Genomic DNA, 24,143 nt, shown 5'->3' on the forward strand with positions numbered 1-24,143 from the left:
AGAGTGTGAACTGCAATTTATATTTAGCATATAGAATATGAATAGATACAACAAAATGTCATCTGAGAAATGAAAAACAATATACAACGTGTTAATTTATGTTCTATTCAATTACACATGCTACTTTTTTTATCTAAGAAAAAATAATCAAAATAATTTACTATTCTTGAATGACTCCTCTTAAATTGTTGTATTAGATTAAAGGTAATCTTTCAGTAATTAACTGAACAATACTAAGTTTTCTATTGTTAAAAAGTAAAACTACTTGCATGGGGTTTGGTAAACGGTACTAAAAATAGTTTTCAATATCCTAAAAAAAACAAAGACTAAAAGAAGGGAAATATGAGAAATGTGCTGGCCATCACGTAGACCAACCGAGCATATAATGAAGTTGTTAATGCCAAAAGATGGCAGAAAAACAAAGTTTTCCCTTTACAAAAAAGACACAGAAATTAATTTCACAGCTAGCTAATTGTGCAAATCTGTTAAACACAAAATTTTTTAAGCAGAAACATACAACACACAGACAACTCAATTAATCTTGACTATCCAAGTATCGAACAAACACTTGACATAAAACAAGGGCATAGTTAGACTATTTATGGCATGCAAAAGGATAGATTATATAGAATTCCAGAGAGAATAGAAATTATTAACTACTCGAAATGCATTTAATAATATACAATTAAACACAGATTTTGGAGCTTCCCCTTGGAATTATCACGTCTACGTCCATGTGAACGCAGCTGCAGAAACAAAACGGTTGAATTTTCATTTTGGGCATTATGCCCGGCGCAGATTTCAAGTTGTTTCAATCAGAATTGAGTGATGTGCATTGTTGTTGCCGCCTTTCGATGTAGAGGACCAACCGAAAGTCTTATGATTTTTGACACTATATTAATGACATTTCATTTCTCATGCTGTCAACATTGTGTGCGGCACGTGAACTTACTGACAATTCTACAAATATATGTATACATCATAAATATATAGGTACATACACATGTATGTATGCTTATAGGTCTTACCCCCTTGGCTGTAAGAACAATTTGGTTTTTAGTGCAAAGTATACGGCTTGGCTTTAACTGGTGTTAGGAAAATTGTTGTTAAAATTAGCAATTATTAGATATTACAATAATATGGGTTTTGCTTTTCGTAATTGTATAGAATTATGTGCTTAAGCATAGTTTTGGGCTAAACCAATACTGTGTATCATTTCAGTTGGTTGCTTTTTAACTACAAATGCAGTAAATAGGTTTTTTTTTTTTTTGTTTTTTTTACTATCTGTGTTAAGTGCGTTCGTATCGAATTCGAGTCTAATGCAAACACAAAAACACACACACAAACAACTTATAAATCTACAATAATAAATTAAGCATTAAAACAATGCATAAAATGTAAAACAAAGCGCAATTTAAGCATAGCAGAGCATTTTTTGATTTTGATTTGAAATAATTTTGATAACGAAATATAATTACATGCAATTAGATTACAAAATTTTAAATCAATTTCTTTATATAGAGAAAGAGAGAACGAGAGAGAGAGAGAGTTTTCAATCTTTTTACATCTTAAAAGTTGATATTTTTGTTGGGTATTTCAATTTTTATTATTTTTGATATCTATGAATTTGATTGTTTGTATTTCTATCATGTTTTACAATGTTGCACTTAAATTGTATACTTTGTTTTAATCGAAATGATAAATTGTTTGCGTGTCGATTTGTATTTGATTATTATATATGCATATTGTTTGTTGTATAAACATATATACAAATGTCAAACAATTCAAGTGGAAGAAAAAAAAGGAAGAAGACTTTGAAATGATACGCACAAAAAAGAAAAACAAAACGCAATATGACAATGGACTTGATGCTAAACTCTTAAATATATAAATAAATTTATATATACATATATATGTATATATATATGGTAAATGTTTGTAATATTACTTAATAATTGCTAATTTTCAACAATTCCCATTTAGTGACTAGATTTGTGACTAGAGATTGAATTTCATGTTTTGGCTGTGAGTTTTTGGTTTAAATGTTTAGTTCAGGCTACCTTAATGGAGAAGCTACCATTCGGTATATCCTTGCCACCGAATTTAACATTGATGTCGTAGTCGCCAGGATCATTCAGAGCATAAAGTATGTCGAAGAATCCATCCTTCTCAATCACATCAATGCCCACAATTTCGCTGCAAAGTGGAGAGAATTGAATTGTTATGGTTTTCCACAATCGATGGCGATGCTGTGGATGATTCTTACCTGCCAGCCTTGTTGGTGATCTTGCAGGTTACTGCACCATCGCCCGCCTCACGTGCATCAACTTTGAGATGGGATTGACTGCCCGAGGGTAGAATTTTGGGTGCCTGCTCAACAAGCTTACATTTCTTGGCCTCGCCGGTGGGGAATGCTTCGAGTTTGAAGGGAGAGCCCTCAATCTCCTTGTCACCATATTTGATGCTGCACTGATATGTGCCGCATTCATCGGGCACAAAAGATACTACATAAGTACCGCTGGACACTTCTTCGAGGCGTGGCTGCATGGCTTTGCCCTTGGGGTTCTTAATGGCCACATTGATGTCAGCCTGACCCGCTTGTTTGGTATCAATCTCAAATTCAGCTGGCAGCGAAGCTGGTGTCTTCTTTTTCTCATTTACACCCTTGACCTTGACCTTAGTGGCCTCAGATTTAGGGAAGACGGTCATCACGAATGGACTGAACGAAAAGCAAAACATTATGACAACTAATGGCATGACAAAGTTAAAAGAACTTACCTGCATGGCACCTCAACATCGGCAAATTTCACTTGGCAGGTTAGCACTGAACCAGCTTTGGGTGGCACATAGTGCACGGCATAAATGCAATCACCCTTGTCCTCCACACGCAGATTATCCACAGGTATGCCCTCTGAATTGGTCAATTTAACGGCAATGCGGCCAGGACCAGCCTCGCCTACATCCACATTGAAATAGGTAGGCACACTTTCGCGCACCTGTCCATGCTCGATGCCTGGCCCATAGACCTTTACCTTGCTGGGATCGACAGTCTCTTCCACGACCACTCGGAAGGGAGAGCCGGGTATATGCTTCTCCGCAAAGCGAATGGTTATATCATACTCTCCCGGATCTGTGGCCAAATAATCAACATCACAGCTGCCATCGCGATTATCCGTGCAGGTCATTTTGGCTTCTGATGGGCCTTCGATGGCCAACGAGAGACCGCCATTACCAGCACCTTTGGTCTCGACGGTAAATTTGTTCTTCTGATTGGTCAGGCCCTTCTCCAAACCCGGTCCATAGGCCTTGCAGCGTGCTGGATCACAGCCGCTCTTAACATTCACCACAAACGGCGAGCCCGGAACTGGTATATTGTCATACATAAGCTCAATGGTATGACGTCCAGCCTCAAATGGAGTATACATAATGCGGAAAATGTCATCAGTGGGTCCTTGGACAATCTTACTAGGCAGCACATGACCCATTGGATCGAAAATGGCACAGGATAGTTTTCCCGATTCAATGTTGCTGCCCACCTTGCTCATGTCTACCATAAAATCAGTTGCAGCATTCATGATAACACCTAAGAGGAGGAGACAAAGAAAAAATAATCAGGATCAGATTTCTTTTTCATTTTGTAAGTGTAGGAAAAGAAACATCAACGAGAATAAATAAGATGCAATTAGTGTATCATTAAATGGGTTTAGTTCATAACAATAAGGACAAGAACATCATAAACATGAACAACGGCAACAACAAAAATAACGCAAAGAAGGAGTAGAGGCAGGCGCTGCAGCCAATTGGGTGAGTAGCGTAGGCGTTAGATTAGAGGTGGCCGGAACTGCAATTGTAATTTGACTCCTGGTTATAGCCTCTCACCGTGGGGCTGTATGCCAATGCCGCTGACTCGCGTGTTCTTCAGATTCGGCACTGGCATAATGATGGGCTGGAATGGTGAGCCATTGATGTGGCGCTCATTAAACGTTATATTGACTGTATAATCGCCAGCTTCGGTGGGCAGATAGGCCACATTGCAGGTGCCATCACCGTTGTCGCGGCAATTGATAGCCGCCTCGCAGGGCCCTTCAACTGTGACACCTAAGCCACCTTGTCCGGCACCTCTCGTATCGATCATAAACTCTGCCGGCTGACCCACAATACCGCGCTCTAGTCCAGGCCCAAAGGCATGGACTTTGTTAGAATCACTGCCAGTCAGACATTGCAGGCGGAACGGACGCGGCGTAATGGGTGTGCCGCCGAAACAAATGCTCAGCAAATACTCTCCCAACTGGGTGGGCGTAAAGTTAACAAGGAAACCCTCCGCTGTTGGTATAATGTGTGCCTTGATCCGATTACCCGAAGGACTTGTGATAGTCACTGCCAAGTCCGCTTTAGGTAGACCATGGGTGATGATACGGAACTGCTGCAAACTGTTTAGGGGCGCGGCTTGTGAATGAAGTGAATGAAATGACTTGGACTTAGACCGTGATAAACTTGGAGTGCTAGAGATGGAGATTCAATTTTACGTCATCTTATGCATATCAACTTACTCGGCTCAAGTCCATCGACCTTGATCTTAGAGACATCCACTGTTTGCTCGACAACCACCTTCTGGCCGAGGGGCACACGTTGTCCGCCATATGTCATGGTTGTGGTATATGCTCCTTTCGTGGGTGGAATAACCTCAACCGAATAGGTACTGTCTTCGTTGTCGATGATGCGGCAGGGAACATCGATTTTGGTTTCTTCGTGAATTACCTTCACCTTCAATTCAGCCTCGCCGGCATCACGAGCATCCACATTGAAATGTGTGGGCACATTGGGACGTACACCAGGTTGCAGCCATGGACCAAATGCTTGGACCTTGGATGCATCTACGGGCACTCCAACATAGATGCGGTGAGGAGAATTTGGTGTAGATACTCCGCCGTAGTTGACTGAAATAAATTAAATAATACATATATAAACATTCAGAGATTCTTGGATAAACATTCATGTAACTAACCTTCTACAGTGTGTGGCACACCGGTGGTTGGCGTGTAGGTGACCTTCTTGGTGCCATCGGGATTGTTTTTCAGCTGCACTGGGATCTTTGTGCCATAGACATCCTGGACAACGACATCCAATGGAGCATTACCCGCCTTGCTGGTATCAACATCGAAGCTGGTGGGTTGATTGTTTGTAACTCCATTCTTTTCGAGACCAGGACCACTGGCCTTGACCAACTCTGGATGGAAATCGGTGCGCGGCAATATCTGAGCAATAAACGGTGACTTGGGTATATCCTCGTTATCGCATAGAATGTGAACGGCATATTCTCCCACAGCAGTTGGATGATACTTGACCAGAGCGGAGCCATCACCGTTATCATGACACTCGATCTCTGCTTGCGAGGGACCAGCCACGGTAAATCCGAGGGCACCTGTCTCACCATTGGTCTCTACTACAAAGGCAGCAGGATATCCAATGACACCACTACTCAATCCTGGACCATATGCCACAATGGAAGACTCCTTCTTGGGACCAACTTTCACCTCGAAGGGTGATTTCGGCACTTCCTGGCCACCAAAAGTAACCATGACTACATATCGTCCCTCCTTGGTGGGATAATACTGGCACTGATACGTATGACCATCGATCTTAGATTGCATAACGTTTTGGTTCATGCCACCGGGTCCAATAACACGCACCTCCGGTAAACCCTCGCCGGCTCCCTCTGTGTAAATCTTAAAGTCAGCATCATCTCCAACCCGAACGCCCGTTGCTTGCAGACCACGGCCAGAGGCGCGCACTTTGCGTGCATCTGACAATGGGGCAACCTTCACGGGGAACGGACTGTTCGGTATTGGTGTGCCCGCATAGAACACATTAACCGAATGCAAGCCCTGCAGAGCGGTGACATATTCGCAGCGCCAAGTATCATTCTCCAACTGGCGCACTTTGGCCGCCACGGAAGTTTTGTGATTAGCAGGATCAATGATTATCACCTCGGGTACACCGCGTCCAGCATCCTTGGTGAGGATGTCAAAGAAGGTTGGTTTCTTGATGGTCACACCAGTTGGGTGAATGCCAGGACCAGTAACCTGAACCTTAGATGCATCCCCGGCATGTCCCTCGACTTTCACAGGGAACGGACTTTTCGGAATATCGCGACCCGAAAACTTAACGGTTACCTTATGCTGACCCTCAGCCTTGGGTATATAGGAGACGGTATATGTGAGATTCTTGTCTTGATTGAAGCGCACATCAGCTTTCTCGATCTCTCCGTTTGGTCCTTCGATCTCAACATCGACAACACCTACACGAAAATGTACAATTACATGGATTAACTCGGAATCCTTTAATTATGTTTCTTATATGGACTTACCTTTGCCAGCGGAGAAAGTTTCGACGGTGAAGTTGGCTGGTGCCCCAACCACAGGTCCAATGGGTTCAATTCCAGGTCCATAGGCACGTACTCTAAACATAGAAAAACAAAAGAAGTAAATTGATTTAGTACAATAATCAGAAAAATATATCAGTAGCCTAGAAGTATGCAGCAACATATTGCAGCTTAGTCTAAACAGCATCTAAGAGTAGGCTATACTTTTTTGTTAAATTCAAACAGTTTGCAGTTAAAAATTTCCAAAAATAGAAACGTATTAAAAACAAAACAGCAGGCTGGTTAGAGTCTTTTAACTCTGAACTGCAACTAAAAAAAACATCCAAACGTAACGAGCAATTTGAAATCAATGCGTATTCTTGTTAGCAGCAAGCAAATCACAAGTGAGCCCTGTTAAACGTTAAAGTATCCATTAGATACGCTGCTTAGCTTAAGGCAAAATACGAAATACATTTATAGCAAACTGGTAGAACATTTAAATCCAAAAACAAAGTTGAAACAAAATGCGAAGCGCGTTAAAACATACATATATATACAAAAAATATACAAATAAAAAGTTGTCAAGAACAAGAACAAAGAGTAATAATAAAAAATAAACCAGCCGATAAAAAGTAGGCAAAAAACGAAACGGCTGTCAGAAATCAGAAACGAAAAGAAATATTCAAAAGCAACGAGCGAAGAGTCGGGGCATGCCGAACTTACCGCGGCGGAGGAATGCTGAGTTTTGCATTTCAGACAATTTTAATAAGGAATTTTTTTTTTTTTTTTTTTGTTTTGGGCATAAATTTATGTGAGAGCAGGAGCAGGAAAGAAGGGAGAACAAAAAAGAGAGAAAACAATTAATATCCAATAAATTAAAGGTGTACAAAAAGAAACCGATAATAACAGAGAGATAGAGAGAGAGAGAGATAGAAAGGACAGAGAGGAGATAGAAAAAATTAGAAATATGAATTTCAATTCGAATATCCATTGAATGGTATTAGACGGAAAAAGGACTAAAGGTATATATGTACATACATTCACACAAATTCAAAATTTATGTTCCAAACAAAATAATTGCAAGAGACTCACCTATTTGGATTAGTCTTGGGACGCAATGGAGCTCCAGTCTTGAGCTTCGAGTTTGGATATTGCGACAAATAGGTCATCATGGATTGCTCGTCTACATTGGGATTGACCAGTTCCTCGGGCTTTATCAACTGGCGTACATTAAGCCAATCATCAGCCAAACCCATGGCCTCAGATGCATTTTGCACAGCATCTTTGGGATCCCAGAGCTCCCAGTCGGGACAGAGACCCGGGGCGCAGGCATCAACTAAAGCACCCACAGCCTTGCCAGTAGTCCAGTCATTAGTAAAGTTATTTATGGGCATATCGGGTATTCTAGTATGTATCCAGTTGAGTAGACTGCAAGAAAAAAGCAAAAAAAAAAAATGAAAGTTTTCTGCTGCAGCCCGAAATAAAACGAGAAAAGGTTCACTTACCGCTGTTTAGGTGTCGGACCCGAGCCATTCAATTGCTTCTCATCCTCACCATCCCACATGGGCATCGATATCGAATAGTGGAGAATAAGTGTCCATATCAGACCCAGTATCAGTTTCAGCTTACAGTCCACAATGTCCGACGAATCTGTAAAAGTCGTAAATCGTTTCATGTTACTTGCTAAAATTGTTGTCAAACCAGAATGCAATTCGGAAAAGATTCATGCCAAGCCAGAAGCTCGAAAGGCTCAAAAGATGAAGATGAAGATCATACACCGTTACCATCGTCATATACATAGTTAATGTATCTATTAATTGCCATAACAACTTGCTGCCTGCATCAGCATCTGCATCTGCAACTAAACAGCAATGGCAAATGGCAGGCAACGGCAGTCCAGAGATCTGTCAATGACAACACTTGCCATTAAAAACCAGTTGCAGCGACAAGCTGCCAATTATGTACAAAAATGTCTGTTAACTGTTACAACAACTTCTTGTCTCCTGGTCAAGTTCAGGGCCGAGAGCATCGCTCACACGCGATTAACTTGCCAACCAACCGGACGACCTTAAACTTGAACACAGCCGACCAGAAAGATTCGGTCAATAAAAGATTCATCTTTTTGTTATGCTAATCAATTGTGAATCAAATCGCTATCGCTTAACTAAACTTAACGGTCTTTTTTTGTTTTGTTTGCATGTATGAGTTTATTGAACTTTGATTCTGATAAGCATTGACAAAGTGAAAGGCTGTTCTCAACTATGCTAACGCTTATCATTCGACTATTGTCGCACCTCTCTTACATTTGGCACTCATTGAACCATGGCAACAACAATGAAATTCCAGCAAATTGAAAATACATTTTCAGGGAAAGTTTGCACAAACTGTGCAAAAGGTTGGCGGCTTTTCAATTGTAATTAAATATTCTATGTGCTTTTCGGTGACGACAATCTAGTTAACAAACATTTACTACCTGGTTTATGGTAGAGCGGGAAACCCTTTTCGTTCCCGCTGACTGCCATTTGTTGATGCTAATCGAGAATATAAATTATAAAGAAATACTCTCCTCCTTAGCTTCGCGCGAACTAAATATTTTACTAACTGGTATAGTATTTCGTCGATTTCTACATAAGATTCTATGTGAAGAGAATGAGAGAGAGAGAAAAGTTCCTAGTAGAGAATATTTATGCTGTGCAACGAGGCGTTAAACCATTTGCTGATGCCCCCAACCAACCTCACTATGAATCGTTTAACACCCGCAAAACAAAACAAAACAATACAAAAAAATAAAAAGGAGAAAGAAAATATGAACATGCTTCTTCTATGTACATATGCAAGTTGGCATTGTTTGGTTTTGGAATTGGAAACCGGCTTATTAACTGACAGGCCCCACTTAGGCCACTTTTTTCATAGCCATATTCAATGCACATTTGCCTCGATTTGGAAAAATTTTTATATGCCATCATGCCAAGAGATGACAAATGAATTAAGTGGGCAATCAGTATGCTCAGCCACTTGACATATTTATTAAAAATACATTCAATACAAATAGATTTAGCCATCTCTCCATCAATCCACTCCCAGTCAAAAGAAAGCAGCAATTAAAACGGCATATAGAGAAGTGTATATGTGTTGTCTGTTTGTTTGTTTGTAGTTATGTATAAATAAATAGAAATAGCGTTGAAATGATTTGGCTAATTAGGCAAGGCAGGCAGCCAACATCGTGCCAATCTCGACAAACTTGAACTGGGAACAGGTTGTCAACTCCGCCAAAGTTTGTTTTTGGCACAGCAATGCGAACAAGAAGAAAATGTTGTGTAAATTATCTAGAAATATGCTAATAGACGATGCGATGGAGCCATAGACAAAAAGAGGAAGAGAGAGAACAAAAGATAATGCATATTAACTAGGCAGAAAACTCCACCAACAAACCACTCCTCCTCCAAGTTGAGGAGGAAAATAAAAAAGGGATCCCATACATATGCATTAATGTGCAGGGGGAAAATGAATAACCCAAGATATTTATCAGTGGGAAACCTAAATTTAATTCCATGAGAAAAACAAATTCCTATAAAAAAAACATATTAGTCATTTTATAAAAATCTAGAAAAGCAAACATTAAGCTTATCAATATTATGTGAATCTCAGGGCAGCCAAAAATTGTTTCAAGATAAGATTAGCAGAGTAAGAGTCCAGAACCTTTTGGTAAGATAAAGTTTATTTAAACTTTTAAAAAGGTTTCTTGCATTTTTGCCATAATTATAATAGAAGGAATCTGCGATATTTCGTTTTGCTTATAAGTCAGAAGATCTCATTTTGATACAAATCATAATTGCATAGTTGTTAAACTTTTCAAATGATAATTTTTATGGTTTAAACATAAAGAACTCGTTCTTATATGGTGTGCATATTTATGTGGCATGGCATTTGATTCGAATTGGTGGAATGATGACTTGGCATGATTTATATGCTGCCATTACAACAATCTCTTTGGTCTTTCTCTATCTAGCTGACTCCAAGAATTATGATGTTAAGCGCAACACAGAAGAAGTATTTAATTTTCAAATAAACTGAGTCAAAGCGAATGATGATGATGATAATAGCAGAAGAAGGAGAATGCGAATGCTGCAGCGAACGGAAGGAAGATGGAGGGGACAAATTGCTGAGACTGCAACCAAGATTCTGAGGCGCGTATGTACATGGCCGCCAACCGGCTGGGTCTGGGTCAATTGTTGCCAGACACGTTCTTTGAGCGGCACGCGCATACCAAAAGACCAAGATCACGTCAAAGCCAAAGCCAGAGCCAGAGCCAAAGCCGGCAGAGACATACATACATACATATATACATAAGCGATAAAATGCCATGTCTAGGCCAAGAAGAAATTTTTCCAAACGGAAAAACCAGTTTTCCACACGGTTTCTCGACTAAGCGGTGGCGGTGACGGCGGCTGAGGCTAATCATGCAGTCTTCTATGGTGCAAAAGCCTCATCTAACTGTTGCGTGGCTAATTAAATTAGAAGCAGAGGGCCACATTTACAGCATCTCAACATCAAATGGTGCCAGCTTGGCCACAAATAGGATTGTTATGGGATTACCTGAGAAAGTTGAGCCTGAAACGTGCTACAGGGTATACATATTTGTCATAAGCTATTTAGTTCCATTTTTTTTGGACAGATTTTGATGTGGGAAACGTTTGTTTTGTTGCCTTGCTTTTGCTGCCCCACATTATGGTGTCATTCACTCAAAGTGTGTAATTTTTCACTTGTTTGGGGTTAATTGAGACGGGTCTTTTCTTCTCTCTTTCTCTAAACTAACGGTCCATGGCTGCTAATTTGAATAAATGTCTACAATGCCAAGTCAAAATAGAAATATAATGCCAAGTGGTATTGCAATAATAGAGCTTAATCTTATCATTTTGACTAGATTTCAATGTTGAGTGGTTTTTCATTCCCTCGATCATTTCTATTTTTAATCGTGCGGGTTAATATAATCAACAACAAAAACAAAAAAAACATAGTCATAGCCATGACGACTATGACCAATTGATGGCGTCATAGATGACCAACATCGGTAACCATTAAATACGTGCTGACTGCATTGAAACATCAAAACACGGTTTCTCAGGTATTCATCAAAATGAAGCAAAAAAAAAAAAAACACAAAGTCAACGGAAATTCGCCGATAATGAGAAATGAATATTATTTATTTTTTATATTTATATTTAGTCGCCTTAGGTGATTCATCTGTTTAAGGGATTGATCAACTCAATAAATACTTCTAGAAACAAATTTATCACTTTTAAAGAGTTAACATTCCCATTTATTCTTTTATCTAAAAAAATATTTACCGGACAATGAGAAAACATTCAAAACTGTGTCAATTGAATTCATAAAGATATATAAATTATGTACTTTTCGATTGAGTTTTCTTTTATTTCTTAAATACTTGGTCTCCAGGTGACTCATAAAATACTTCTAGAAACAATTTATCTCCATTGACAGTTAATCATTTCTTTTATTTAGTAATATTATTAACAAGCCAATGTTTGAACATTAAAAACTGGGTCAAATGACACATAAAGAAGTCTCAATTATATGAATTATGTACATTTTGATTGTTCATTTCTTCTTTTATTTTGAATGATTTTTATCAATATGGTTTTTTTTGAGCTTTGATTGTCGCCCCTTTTGGGTTGCAGTGTTGCGTTGTTGTCGTCATCATCAATAGCAATCAATTGACTGTGACAAATTGGTTTTTGTCTATATAAAACCATTAACGCCGCCACCAAAGTTTTTCTCACTGAAGTCACAATCGTCCGACTCTGTGAGACCCTGAAGCAAATGTTTAGGGAGCCTAAAGTTATATTTTGAAGTTTAGCGTGGACGCCAAGTAAAACTCAGGCAAAAGCCGGAGATGATGATGTCATTGAGTCAACTGAACGACTTTTATCTGAACACATACACATTCGTCCAAACAAACATTCCTACAACACATGTATGAATGTGTGCGTGTTTGTGTATATTAGAGGGTTCTGTTCCACTCTGTTTTCGTACTTTTAATTTTGTTACTTTATTTTGCATTTTATTGTGGTTTTTTTTTATTATTATTATTTGTTTTTGTAGATCTTTTAGCGCAAACATTTGTAGATACGCCGAGTCCAGGGACATGGTAATCTACAGAAAGCCGGCTGAGAACGCAAAACGCAAGTTGTAGACAAAATTTCGGTTTGTCGCTCAAAAAAAAAAAAAAAAAAAAAAAAACCAACCAATTTCATACGAATTCGCGCTAATTCAATTGACAGCACAAAAGACCCAACAAAAAAAAAATAATATAAAAAAAAACAACAGATCGACACAAAGCAAAGGAAATAACTAAGAAATAAATTTTTGAACATGGGCGTAGCAAAAAGCAATTTCTACATCAAACATACATATGTATGTACAAACGTTCATCTATCTGTATCTACATCTATTTTGTGGTACATCAAATTAAGATGATTGAAGATACATATTTCGAAATAACAATTAAGTTGTTAATTAATTAATTAAAAATCAATTCTGATGGGGCAAAATAGAAAGTAAGTTATTAATAGATTGTCAAACGTTATGCAATATATTGAGACCCGATTAACAGTCTATCATATATCCATTACACCATATGTATGATTGGAATAGGATATAGTCTTTCATCTGACTTTATAATGCCCACAATATTCAAGTTATAAAAGAACTCTTCAAATGTTTGCAAGTAAAATTCAACTTTTGGGCGTCATTTTGAACAAAAAATCTACTATTTTCATCAAACTTCTAAATGTCCTTGTAAAAACTCTTAAAAATAATAATCATATTCTAAAAATAAAATGAAGAAATATTCACAAAGTTGCTTAATGTCTATTGATGTAATAATCTTCCAAACGATTGTACAGACTTGTTCCTATGATTTTGAAATTCCCCAAAAGGCTGTAATGAAATCAAACTTTGTATCCCCTTAACTAATTTTCTCTAGGGCACAATAACCACTTCAATAAAGCTGTGCAGTGATTGAGAATCTATTCAGTTAAGCAAATATGCAAAATACGCAAAACATAAACCACTTGAAGAGCGACATCAATGGACTGTTGAATGCCACTGGCGCCAGGGCCGTTATGCTCTAATAAAAGTGAACACAAAGTTCTCAACAGGTGAGAATTGAATTGGGAATTGGTGCCAAATGGTAGATGTGTCTACTCTTTCCTTTACCACCCCACCTGCATACATACATTTAGAAATGAACAGAATCAAACTACGCCCTTGGAATTATAACAGTGGATTATAATACATACACACATACATATGTAGGTACTCTTATATGTATACAATATCGTGGAAACTCTGCCGGCAAAACAAGTTTCTCATTTCGATCGAAAAAAGTAAGAAAAAAATACTATTTTCTCTTTAAATTTGTGAGCTTTCGCTATACATTTTTGATCCAAAACGCATTTATATACACATCAATTCGTTTTCGTCAGACAGGAAGAGGTGCGTTTTTTTCTTTTTGTCAACAAGTCGTTAAATTAATTAGACATAATCATTGTATTGAATTTTTGCAAACTAAATTTGCACAATTTAGAAAGAAATTGGGTGCGTTTTAAAACTCATAAATTACCCAAGAAAATACCTCTAGCAAATGTTGCCAAAATTGTATAAAAGTGAGATATGACTTTCTTATCTCGCCAAACGGTCAATGGTTAATGACATTTTGTTAGCCAAACCAAAGCGAAAGTTATTGTATTGAATACTGATAAGCCAATAGACGTTGGTTCAAGGCAAAAAAAGGTAATGCCATAAGCAAAAAAGTTTATTAACAAAGTAATGGAATTTATGTTAACAAACAAATGTGGTTCAAGACATATAATATATACAATATACAATGTATACATACAGATGTAGGGTATACCTTAAACATTATTGACAAAGCTGTCGAATTATTGACAAATGAGTATTTTGTTTTTGTATTTGTTTTTATGTATGTTTGTTTGTATATAGTAAAGTTCTACTGAACAATCCATCTTTCTTTCCCTCTCTTATCTGCCTTCTGAGTGATAACAAAAGTCCCACTAAAAAACTAAAGCGGGACACCTTATCAATTGCGTCACTTGAAAGAGTCAATCAAGACACACAAATTCACTAGACTAGCTTGAAATATTACACTTTGTCTCAATGACCGTCCGAACTTGAGATTGGTCACTGGCAATGAGTCATTTAAAATATTATTAGTATCACATGTTCATTTAGTTTAATCAATGCAAATTAGCATGTTATCGGTGCAATAGAACACTGATTCTATTCCATGGCTAAGGCATGGATCGGGAACGGAAACCGTATAAGGGGTATTTCTCTACTCTATCTAATGAAATAAAAACCTTCAAAAAAATTGTCCACGCTTGGCTGATATTTTTTGCTATCAAATTCATTAGCAGAAGTTGGCTTTTTGTTTTTGTTTCGGTTTTGTTTTTTAGCAGATTCTCTGACATCACAACAAATTCATGTGATGTCAGGTGTTGCAGGTACGAGTTCCTATTGCAAATTATTGTTGCGATTTTAAATTATGCATAATATACCTATATATAAATATAAATGAAAGTAAAAATCTCATTGAACAAGAGTCATAAGCATGACATCATTTTATCATTGAGTACAATTGAAATAACATTTATTTGCCATCTGTGATCTGGGCTTGCTTGGAATGCAATGGAAGACGACTTCTCTCTCTCCTTGGTGGCGCTTGGCCATCATTTAACCAATACAAAAGGCAAGACAATTCTTTCAATAGATATCTATTTGGTATGCAAAATTGAGTAGTGCAAATTGTTAAATGATTCACGTAATGTTCTGCTAAAGATAGTGAGTCATAATGCGGCTTAACCGCACAAACTTTTCAAGTTCCCATACTTTAACCCATCTTAACCATTATCATATTTTCTGGTAGACCCAACCCAAATTGTCAGTTCTTAGAATGTGAAACAAGAAAAAAAAAAAAATGATTGGATTAACTCACCAATATTAACAATTTTGATGCCCTCATCCTGGAGGAATTTCAAGGCCACTGAAACATTTTCCAATTTCTGGCTACGGAATGTTGGTCGTTTATTATGTTTGGGCAAACGTTTCTGCGACAAAACCTCAACAAGGGCAATCAATCTAAGGCCATCAGATAGATCGGTTTCCAAATTATTTATGGAACGATCGATGGTCTTTAGATGCTCGTTGGCCCAACGTGTAAAGGTATTCTGTTGGATTTTCTTCCATTGCGCATCCTCGGCAAGATCACGTTCAGCTTCCATGTCTTCGTCAAAATTCTCGTCGTATTGATCCGGCAACTGCTGTTGATTTTGGAGCTGCTGCTGTGGATAATATTCGTTGGGCTGTGGGGGAAGGGGTTTAGAACAAGTTAGCTCACACAGTATTGGCAATGAAATTGCTTTCCTAACTTCGGCTTGGCCGCAGTTTTGATGCCCTCGCCTGGGCTTCTGTTCGATTGATTTTACAGTGGTTGAAATGAATAATATACCCTAATTTGAAAGTGTATTCCTATAATGGGCGTGGTAGGATGAAATGCATTTGTGTGCGTGTGTGTGTGTGTAGGTTGATACCTCAAAAACCACTTAACTGTTATGCAAAAAGGAGAAAAAAATATCAAAGAAGTTAAATTCGGCTATGCCGAAGTTTATATACCCTTGCAGTCCTTGACAATAATAATTTCACATGTTCAAAATTTGTTTTCTGCAACTCAATTCATTAATATACAAACAAAACAATTTTACTCTTCATACTATGTACAATTTGTTCTTCTTCTTCCCTCATTCCCTAAGCAAAGCAACGCACGCATACACATACAGTTTATGTAGCGTTGCGTCTGTGTGTGTATGCATGTGCTCTGTTGATTTGATGATGACGTAGTAGGCAGCAAGCAGAGCTGCCGGCAGCGATTGAACCGATTTATATAGACTGTAACTTGTGTTCTATTTATCCGATCAGGGTCAAATTTTGGGATCTGAGATTTTATATCAAATTCTATTATATTGGTAAATTTCATGGGGATACTCCAATTTTTGCAAAAATTTTTGTTCCAGAGCTATATGATATAGTAGTCCGATCCCAAAGATTTTCATACTTTATCTCACCCGGGTAAAAAAAAGCTCCCAAAAAAATTTCATCCCGATAGCTCTTAAGATGGCTGAGTAAAACGCGTACGCACCGACGGACAGACGGACAGACGGACATGGCTATATCGACTTAGCTTCTCATGCTGATCAAGAATATATATACTTTATGGGGTCGGAAACGTCTCCTTCTGTGCGTTACAAACATCTGACCAATTTTATAATACCCTCTGCAAGGGTATAAAAACTGTCAGCTTTGCTGCTGCAAGGCCTATCGAAATGGATTTGTAACAAAGTAAGGAAAGGTGTGGTCCGTGTCCACTGAAGACGCCAACTTAGTCCAGTTTAATCAAGGCACACACACTCTCTTCGCACACACACACAGACAATCCAAATATCAACTTGAACGGACAGTCCACTCTTCACACACACGCACAAAAGTCGCAATCAAGAATTAAAGCCAATTTAATAACAACCGAAGACTTTGATACTCTTTTTGTGAAACTTCTCCTCTGTCAATGAGATTATATGTATATGTACATTTAATGATCCTCTTTGAAATTTTTTAAAGAAAACTAATTAAAAAATTCGTATGAGTGAAAAAAAGAATGCAAGTAATAATTCAAAATATGCCAACTAGTTGAAAGGGTTTATTTTGATGCAGACAACTTTTGCGTGCCAGAGAACTTCTTTTTTCTTCTTCTTCTTCGGTGTCTGCGTGTGGTTTTAGTAACAAAACAAACATAAATAGAGTATGAGAGACGAAGTCGCGTCTTTCTTTCCCTTTCCCTCCGCACGTTTCACAATTCTTTCGCTTCGCTGTCACTCGGCCAGAAAAAGGGCCACAAAAAGAAATTAAAGTTGTTGGCAAACTAGGCGACAGGTCTGCTTCTGCCTCTGCGTCCGCTTAGGGCTCAGGCTGAGTGCGCAGCGTGTGAAGTTCATTAACATTTTCATTAATTGCGAAATGCCGGCAGCGACAAAACGCAATGTGAAATGCAACAATTAAAAGACAACGTAGACGATGAACGGGGGCGGGGGCGGGGTAGGAGGACACACCTGTTGATGATAGAAAACGTCGCCGGTGTTTGTTGACGCTTTCGGTTGTTGTGCGTAGAAACTTAAATTGCTGAAATTCTGATCACTGTGGCTGTTGTTGTTGTTGTTGTTATTGTTGTAAACACACGCGTTGGCGGAATTTGGCGGACTATTATTATTATTGGGCAGCTTACTGTTGCCCAGTTGTTGTTGGTGGTTATATTGGCCTCTGTGATTGTTATTACTATGGTTAAGATATATGGTCGCTTGCGATGTTTGGCCGTTTGTATAACTATTTTGCACTAAGTCACCCGCGCCGTTAACGTGTTGATTTCTAGCGATCGCGGTATTATGTTTTGGAGTTATTCCGTCCGCGTCGTCGTGGTTGCCCGATCGACCGTTACTTTTCTCTGCCATGATTTCGCCGGCGCACTGTTGAATTCGCTTTGCCATTTTGAAATCGCTTAGCTTGTTGCCAGAATTCGCTTAGATATTTAACTGAATTCGCTTAGCTTTCTTAATGAATTCGCTTTGCTTCTTGGAGTAGATGAACGATCAAGATATTGTTTTTCGGAGTTTCCGAAGTAAACTATTGGAAAAATAATAAACTTATTGAAACATGTTCTTAAGTTTTCACAGTGAGAACGTAAAATGAATTTGCTATTTTAATATATTTATTACTCATAACTTTCAATTACTGACTGACGCCGGGCGCCGCAAAGTATGCCACATTCCAGAAATTTATATTATTCCAAAAACTTGTAAAAATAAATGACGAAACCGCTTGAATCATTAAAATTCTGATAAGCGAATCATGAATTGTACACTCATCGCTATTTAATATTAAATTTAATATAACTTTTAGAATAATTAATCGATGGTTTAGTGTGTGTTGTATATCAAGATATTTTGACAACAAAAATCTTCTCCAATTCGACTTAAATTGACAATTTTTAGCCCGGGAAGGAAAGTATTTTAGGGACCATTTGTCGTTGCCGCTGATCCAACATCCTCTCACACCCATTTTTGTGATAAGAACTTAAAAATTTACTTCAAGCAATCTTCTATTTCCTTTTATGTTCGTAGGAATGTATTAAAATTTTAGTTTTTAATCCATTATATCCCCAGCAATCAAGTAAAATGATTCATGCACTTAACTTCGTACACATCTGATCTAAAACCAATAAAATGTAGTCAAATATTTGCCAATTTTGCAGGTTTTTGGCAAATGGCTTTATTTTTTTTTAATGCTTTCCCTCCTCCATCGCACGGGCCCTCGAAATTGCCAATTCGAAAGGCAGACATAAATGAACAACGACATCTCTGAATGACCGAAACAAATGAGGCTGACAGACTCAGACGACCTTCTCAATATGGTAAGAATCTGTTTGTTTAGAGCCAAATGAGTTGAAAATTTGGAAGCCCCTGATCAACGATGATCGATAATGAAATTAAAATTCAGAGCAAATCCTTCGAAACATTCCACAAGGGAGTATACGGTTGACCCCCACCCCGATTTAGGCAAACGAATCATGTATTTTCTCAATCCAAATATGGAAATATTGTAAATTGTAAAAATGTAACCAAAAATGGTGACGACGACGAGAACGTGAGGCGCCACTTGCCTTGCTTTGCCTTGTGGATCTCTCTAGCTATGTATGATTCATAGAGCACCTAATGAAATGCTAAATAAATTTTTGCTTCCATTTTAATTAATTTTAATTTATTTGCAAACTAAAATTATACACAACATTTACACAAAAACCCAATGTGAAATGAAAATTGGCTGCGTTTGCATCTAAAAATAATTTGACAAAATATTTTGGTTTTAATGCAAAGGTAATGAAAACCATATGTCCTCCAATATTTTTTTTTGTTTTTACACATTTGTTCTTGAATATGACGGAATAGGGAATGCTATGACATAAACTAGATTACTTCAACCATTGCAATTTGCAAACTGAAACTCACTTTTTTGGTAGCCATGGTAATTGTTGATTTTTTTGTTTGAATGTTTTGAAATGGAAATAGTTTCAGTTAAATAATACTGATTAATCAATCACTTGAGGTGCCCCTAACTAATTACACAATGCCAGTTGTGGGGGGCTTGCACTTTTTTTTTTTGTTCTCGACACAATTCGAAATAAACAAATTTTAAATATTTTCAAATATTTTGCACAAATCGTTCATATATTCCGTTCCGTTTCAATCTGATCGCTCACGCGTTGCAATATGTTCTGTCCACTTTTAGTTATTGTTGTCGTCACTGTAGTCGTCTTGTCGTCGTTGCAATAAGAATGTTTTTGACCGCGACAATATTTCAACTCGACTGAGTTGGCTGCGCCTGCTTGCTCAAAGTTTTTATGCAGCGAAACGCGCGCAGCTTTTCGCTCAATTTCTTTATTATTATTTGTATTTTTTTTTTTTTTTTTTTTGCAAGAATTTCTACAGCGGAGGATATCGGAATAGGTACACCTATTCCAAGGGCTTATAGTGTTTACTATGGTGTGTTTTTTAACCTGGAAGTGCATCAAGCAAGTGGCATTGTTGGTACCAAATTTAGTCAAATCTTAAAGAATATTACCCGTAAATCGGCCTTACGTCCTTCAAGTCGATCTGCAATTGTGAGGTGCTTCACTAACTAACGGACAAAGGGATTAAACTTATTTTGCATTATTTCTAATAATTATTAGAACTGTCGATTTTTTGTAAATTATAGATGTAAAGTTTATTGCCAATTTAATTCTCTGAATTTTCCATTATTTATTTTCTGTTTGATCTAAATTGATCGAGTCCATTTAAAATAATGTTCAGAAACAACATTTTAGATAATTTACTTACAAACATAATAAATATTATATATTAAATATTGAAAAACCTTTAAAACCATCTATCATGCGCTTCTATTTCATTGCTCAGAGGTGTGCACCAGCATCTTCAATACATAATTTGTTCAATATTTATTCGCTTTTAGGATTCACATTGAGTTGCTCATTTTTTTTCTTTTTGGTATTGCTTGACGACGCTGACGTCTTAGCATACTCTTGACTCTGTTTGGCAGGTTTTAGTCTCTTTTCCTCTCCACTGTTCTCCCCATCGTCGAAAATACACATACAAACACACAAATTGTGATATTTGCACGCAGCTGATTTGGTTGTTGTAGTTTTAATTATAGAATTCTTTTTTTTTTTGTCTATTATTGTTAGCCACAAATGAAAAGTGTCTACCAATGGTTCATTTGTTTGGCAATTGCATTTGGTTGACGGGGTCGCCTCAAGTACATATGCACATTTCCAACCATTCCGTGTTCCCTCGCCGCATGACTCATCCGCCCCGTTGGCAACATATTTCACACAATTTGCTCTTGAAATACGCCGAATAGACAGGCCAACTCAGTGGATCGGACAACAACGAAAAATAAAAAACAAAATTGAAAGACAAGCAGCGGCAACAGCATTAGAGAGACTTCATAAAAATATGAAATCAAGAAATTTATAAAGCGTAAAATTTTGCATATCAAAGGATGACTAAGTTTTCCCCTTCATTATTAGACGCTTTCATAAATTCTCCAATTTTATTTGCCGGGTCGAGAAACTCGTCGAATTTTCATATAACTAATTCTCTAAATAAACAGTCAGAGAATAAATAAAAGCCGAATTAGACCTTTTAAATGAGGTAATTAAAAAATCTATTCCTATTTACCTGTGTTGCCATTTGACAATCAGTTTTTACATTTACATTTGAGCCAAAAGTGGAAAGTTAACATAAAATTCTAAAAAATTCTATTCAATATTTATTTTGTCGTTTTGCTAAACTTTTATTTCAAATGTTACGCGTGTGCGCTTCTTAAATACATTTTATTTATATTTCTTAAAAATTTTTCTTGCTACTTTTTATGACTTTTTTTAAACAGCTGTTTTCACATTGTGTACCATGAAAGAAATTTTCACGTGTAGACTTAGTTTTCTTAGACAATGTTTATGTGTAGATATGCTTCTATTTATATGTCTATGAAAATGTTTGCGTATATTGAAAAATGTTTCAACAATTAACAATAACTCAGCGGGATCTAAACAAAGCGGAAAACCAAAAGTTTGCATAATTTCTTCTCATTAATAAAGAAAATTATAGAAAATTATAAATAGCTTGAAAAAATCTTAATTCAGCTGAGTAAATTGAGTCGAAACTACGTTAATTTAAATTTTAAAGTTTTTATTCGAATCTGGACTGTGCGGGACAAATATCAGCTACACATATCATGGCTCAAAAATATATGTACATAAGAACATAGTTAAAAAGGGCGGGGTTTTATGTATATCTTAATTTACTTCATAGATAAACCAAATATTTACTTTTGGCTTTCAAATTAGCATAGGAAACTTTAAGAAGTAATGTTTAATTCAAATTAAACAAACTTTCTAACAACACACGTGCAAGATTTGTCACAATAAGAAAATTAAGTAATAAACTTGTGTCAATTTAGGGAATTTGATTGATTTTTGTATAAAAGGATGAAATTTCTCCAAAGACAATCATTACAATTACAATAAACCAAGATGAAGGTTGCCCTCGTTCTTTTGTGCTTTGTGGGACTTCTTGCCGGTGTTTTTGGAGCGACATCATCATCATCAACAACAACAACAACGACTACCACATCACCACCACCATGCGGAGGAAACTTTTCGGCGGAAACTGTGGTGGCAAAAAATTATACTTCTTTTATAAATAATGCAATGTAAATGAATTGAATTAAAAAATTGTCTTTTTATATCATTATATAATCAGTATCTTTCTGTCCAGTCCAATATGCATACAAACATTGGAGGAGTTCTCTGTGCTCCTGATTTAGGTGAGCGGAATGGCTTGTCTCTCTTATTACGTCAGTCAAGAGAATTTAATTCCCAGAACCACTTCTTTGTTGGTTTCTCAAGTTAATTTACTGAGTTCAGAATAATTGCACAAGTGTCTTGGAACAAAGTAATTATACATTTGTGTCAATATGCCTAATTTTCTGGTGGGTAGTATATAAGAAGGGAGTTTCTCAGCAGGAAATCATAAAAATTGCAACAATTCAAGATGAAAGCTTCAATTGCTTTTTTGTGCTTAGCAGGATTCATTGCTGGTGTTATTGGACAATCATCGTCAGGAACAACAACAACATCATCAACCACAACTACAACAACAACAACAACAACTGCTGCACCACCATGTGGAGGAAACAATGTAGGTCCTTGCGCACCTAAGCCACCATGCGGAGGAGGCCCTTGTGGACCACCAAAACCCTTATGTGGTGCTAATCCTTGTGGACAAAAATTATACTTCTTTTATTAGAAATTCTTATTTTTAATCGAAAATAAAGCTAATAATCTAGTTTGACTTGTTTATTCAATAATCCCTGTAATCTGGTCTGAATGGCTTTGATATTGTTCGATTCCCCCCTGTGAATACAAAAACGTATATTTTGAAGTTGAACTTGATCTTGAAAGGATTTGAGTTGTAACAAATTTTATTCAATCTTTTGCAGTGTCAATGCTGGCTTTCCCTGAGAACTAAGAGATCTGAGATTCAGAGTAACTTATGTATCCTTCTGTTGAATTATTATTTTATAAATTTCTTCAAATCCTCTATCAAATTAAAAATGGCGTCTAATTGTCTAATAAAGACTAAAACATTTTTCCATTAACAATCAAAATTATGAGATTAATAAAAGAACAATAAAATAATTGCACAGCTGTTGTGTTTTGTTCTTGTGAAGATAATGTTAGACAAAATAATAAACACATTTGTGTCAATATGCAAATCTTGTCTGTCAGTATATAAATTGATGGTTTTTTAAAAGAAGCAACCATTATAGTTGAAAGAATTCAAGATGAAAGCAATCCTCGTTCTTTTGTGCATAACAGGAGTTCTTTCTGGTATTTTGGGACAATCAGCGTCGGCAACTTCGGGACCAATCGTTATAGAATCAACAACAACATCATCATCAGCCACAACAACTACAACTGCCCCATTTTCACCACCATGTGTTAGTCCTTGCGGACCTGTTCTACCAAAGCCACCTTGCATAGGTCCTAATCCTTGTGGCAGGAAATTATACTTCTTTTACTAAAAATTAGCAAAGCCAAAATAAAATAAAATTGTAAAACCACTCAGCTTCCAATTCAAAAATCTCAGATGTTAGCAGAGTGCTAAAAGTGTGAGAGTCAAAGGTCTGACTGATTGGGATTATATTGGGATTCTTTCTGTTGAAGCTATGAGTCGATATCTATTCAAGTAAGTGGTAAGTAGACATTAGACTTAATGTATTTCCATGAATCAGAGTTGGTCAAAACTAGGCCCAGAAGTTTCAAACTCATTTCGTTCTCATCATCGTTCTGGTTGCAAGTGTTTTCGGAGCAACGGCAACAACAGGTCTGGCACCATTAACAGAAGCCACACCAGGAACATCAGGAACAGCAACAACAACAACAACATCAACGACAACTGCTGCACCACAACCCTGTGGAGGTGTTCCCTGCGGACGTGCTAAAACCCCTATGTGGTGGTAGTTTTATTAGAAATTTTTATTTCCAATAAAAAATAAAGCTTAATCTCAAGCTTGC

The 24,143-nt window shown here is 37.2% G+C and overlaps 1 protein-coding gene across 4 annotated transcripts in view; it reads right to left on the reverse strand.

Moving 5' to 3' along the window:
- The window catches only part of cher (filamin-A), a 31,241-nt gene extending 13,160 nt beyond the window's left edge, over window positions 1-18,081 (reverse strand). Inside the window, exons 1-12 of one of the 4 annotated variants that reach the window (XM_068297316.1) lie at window positions 17,563-18,081; window positions 15,399-15,765; window positions 7,867-8,011; window positions 7,454-7,789; window positions 7,085-7,099; window positions 6,368-6,459; window positions 5,006-6,298; window positions 4,551-4,937; window positions 3,880-4,446; window positions 2,779-3,583; window positions 2,267-2,719; window positions 2,061-2,196 (exon numbers count right to left, since the gene is read on the reverse strand). In XM_068297316.1, the coding sequence (XP_068153417.1) occupies window positions 2,061-2,196; window positions 2,267-2,719; window positions 2,779-3,583; window positions 3,880-4,446; window positions 4,551-4,937; window positions 5,006-6,298; window positions 6,368-6,459; window positions 7,085-7,099; window positions 7,454-7,789; window positions 7,867-8,011; window positions 15,399-15,765; window positions 17,563-17,994 (5,028 nt within the window). In that variant the 5' untranslated portion in view covers window positions 17,995-18,081. The remainder of the gene's footprint in view (window positions 1-2,060; window positions 2,197-2,266; window positions 2,720-2,778; window positions 3,584-3,879; window positions 4,447-4,550; window positions 4,938-5,005; window positions 6,299-6,367; window positions 6,460-7,084; window positions 7,100-7,453; window positions 7,790-7,866; window positions 8,012-15,398; window positions 15,766-17,562) is intronic. The other 3 variants (XM_068297317.1, XM_068297319.1, XM_068297320.1) reach the window with 3 other exon arrangements.
- Window positions 18,082-24,143: the final 6,062 nt, after the last annotated feature.

Source organism: Drosophila tropicalis, unplaced genomic scaffold (genome assembly GCF_018151085.1).
Source record: "Drosophila tropicalis isolate 14030-0801.00 unplaced genomic scaffold, ASM1815108v1 contig_859, whole genome shotgun sequence".
Classification (NCBI taxonomy): Eukaryota; Metazoa; Arthropoda; class Insecta; order Diptera; family Drosophilidae; genus Drosophila; species Drosophila tropicalis.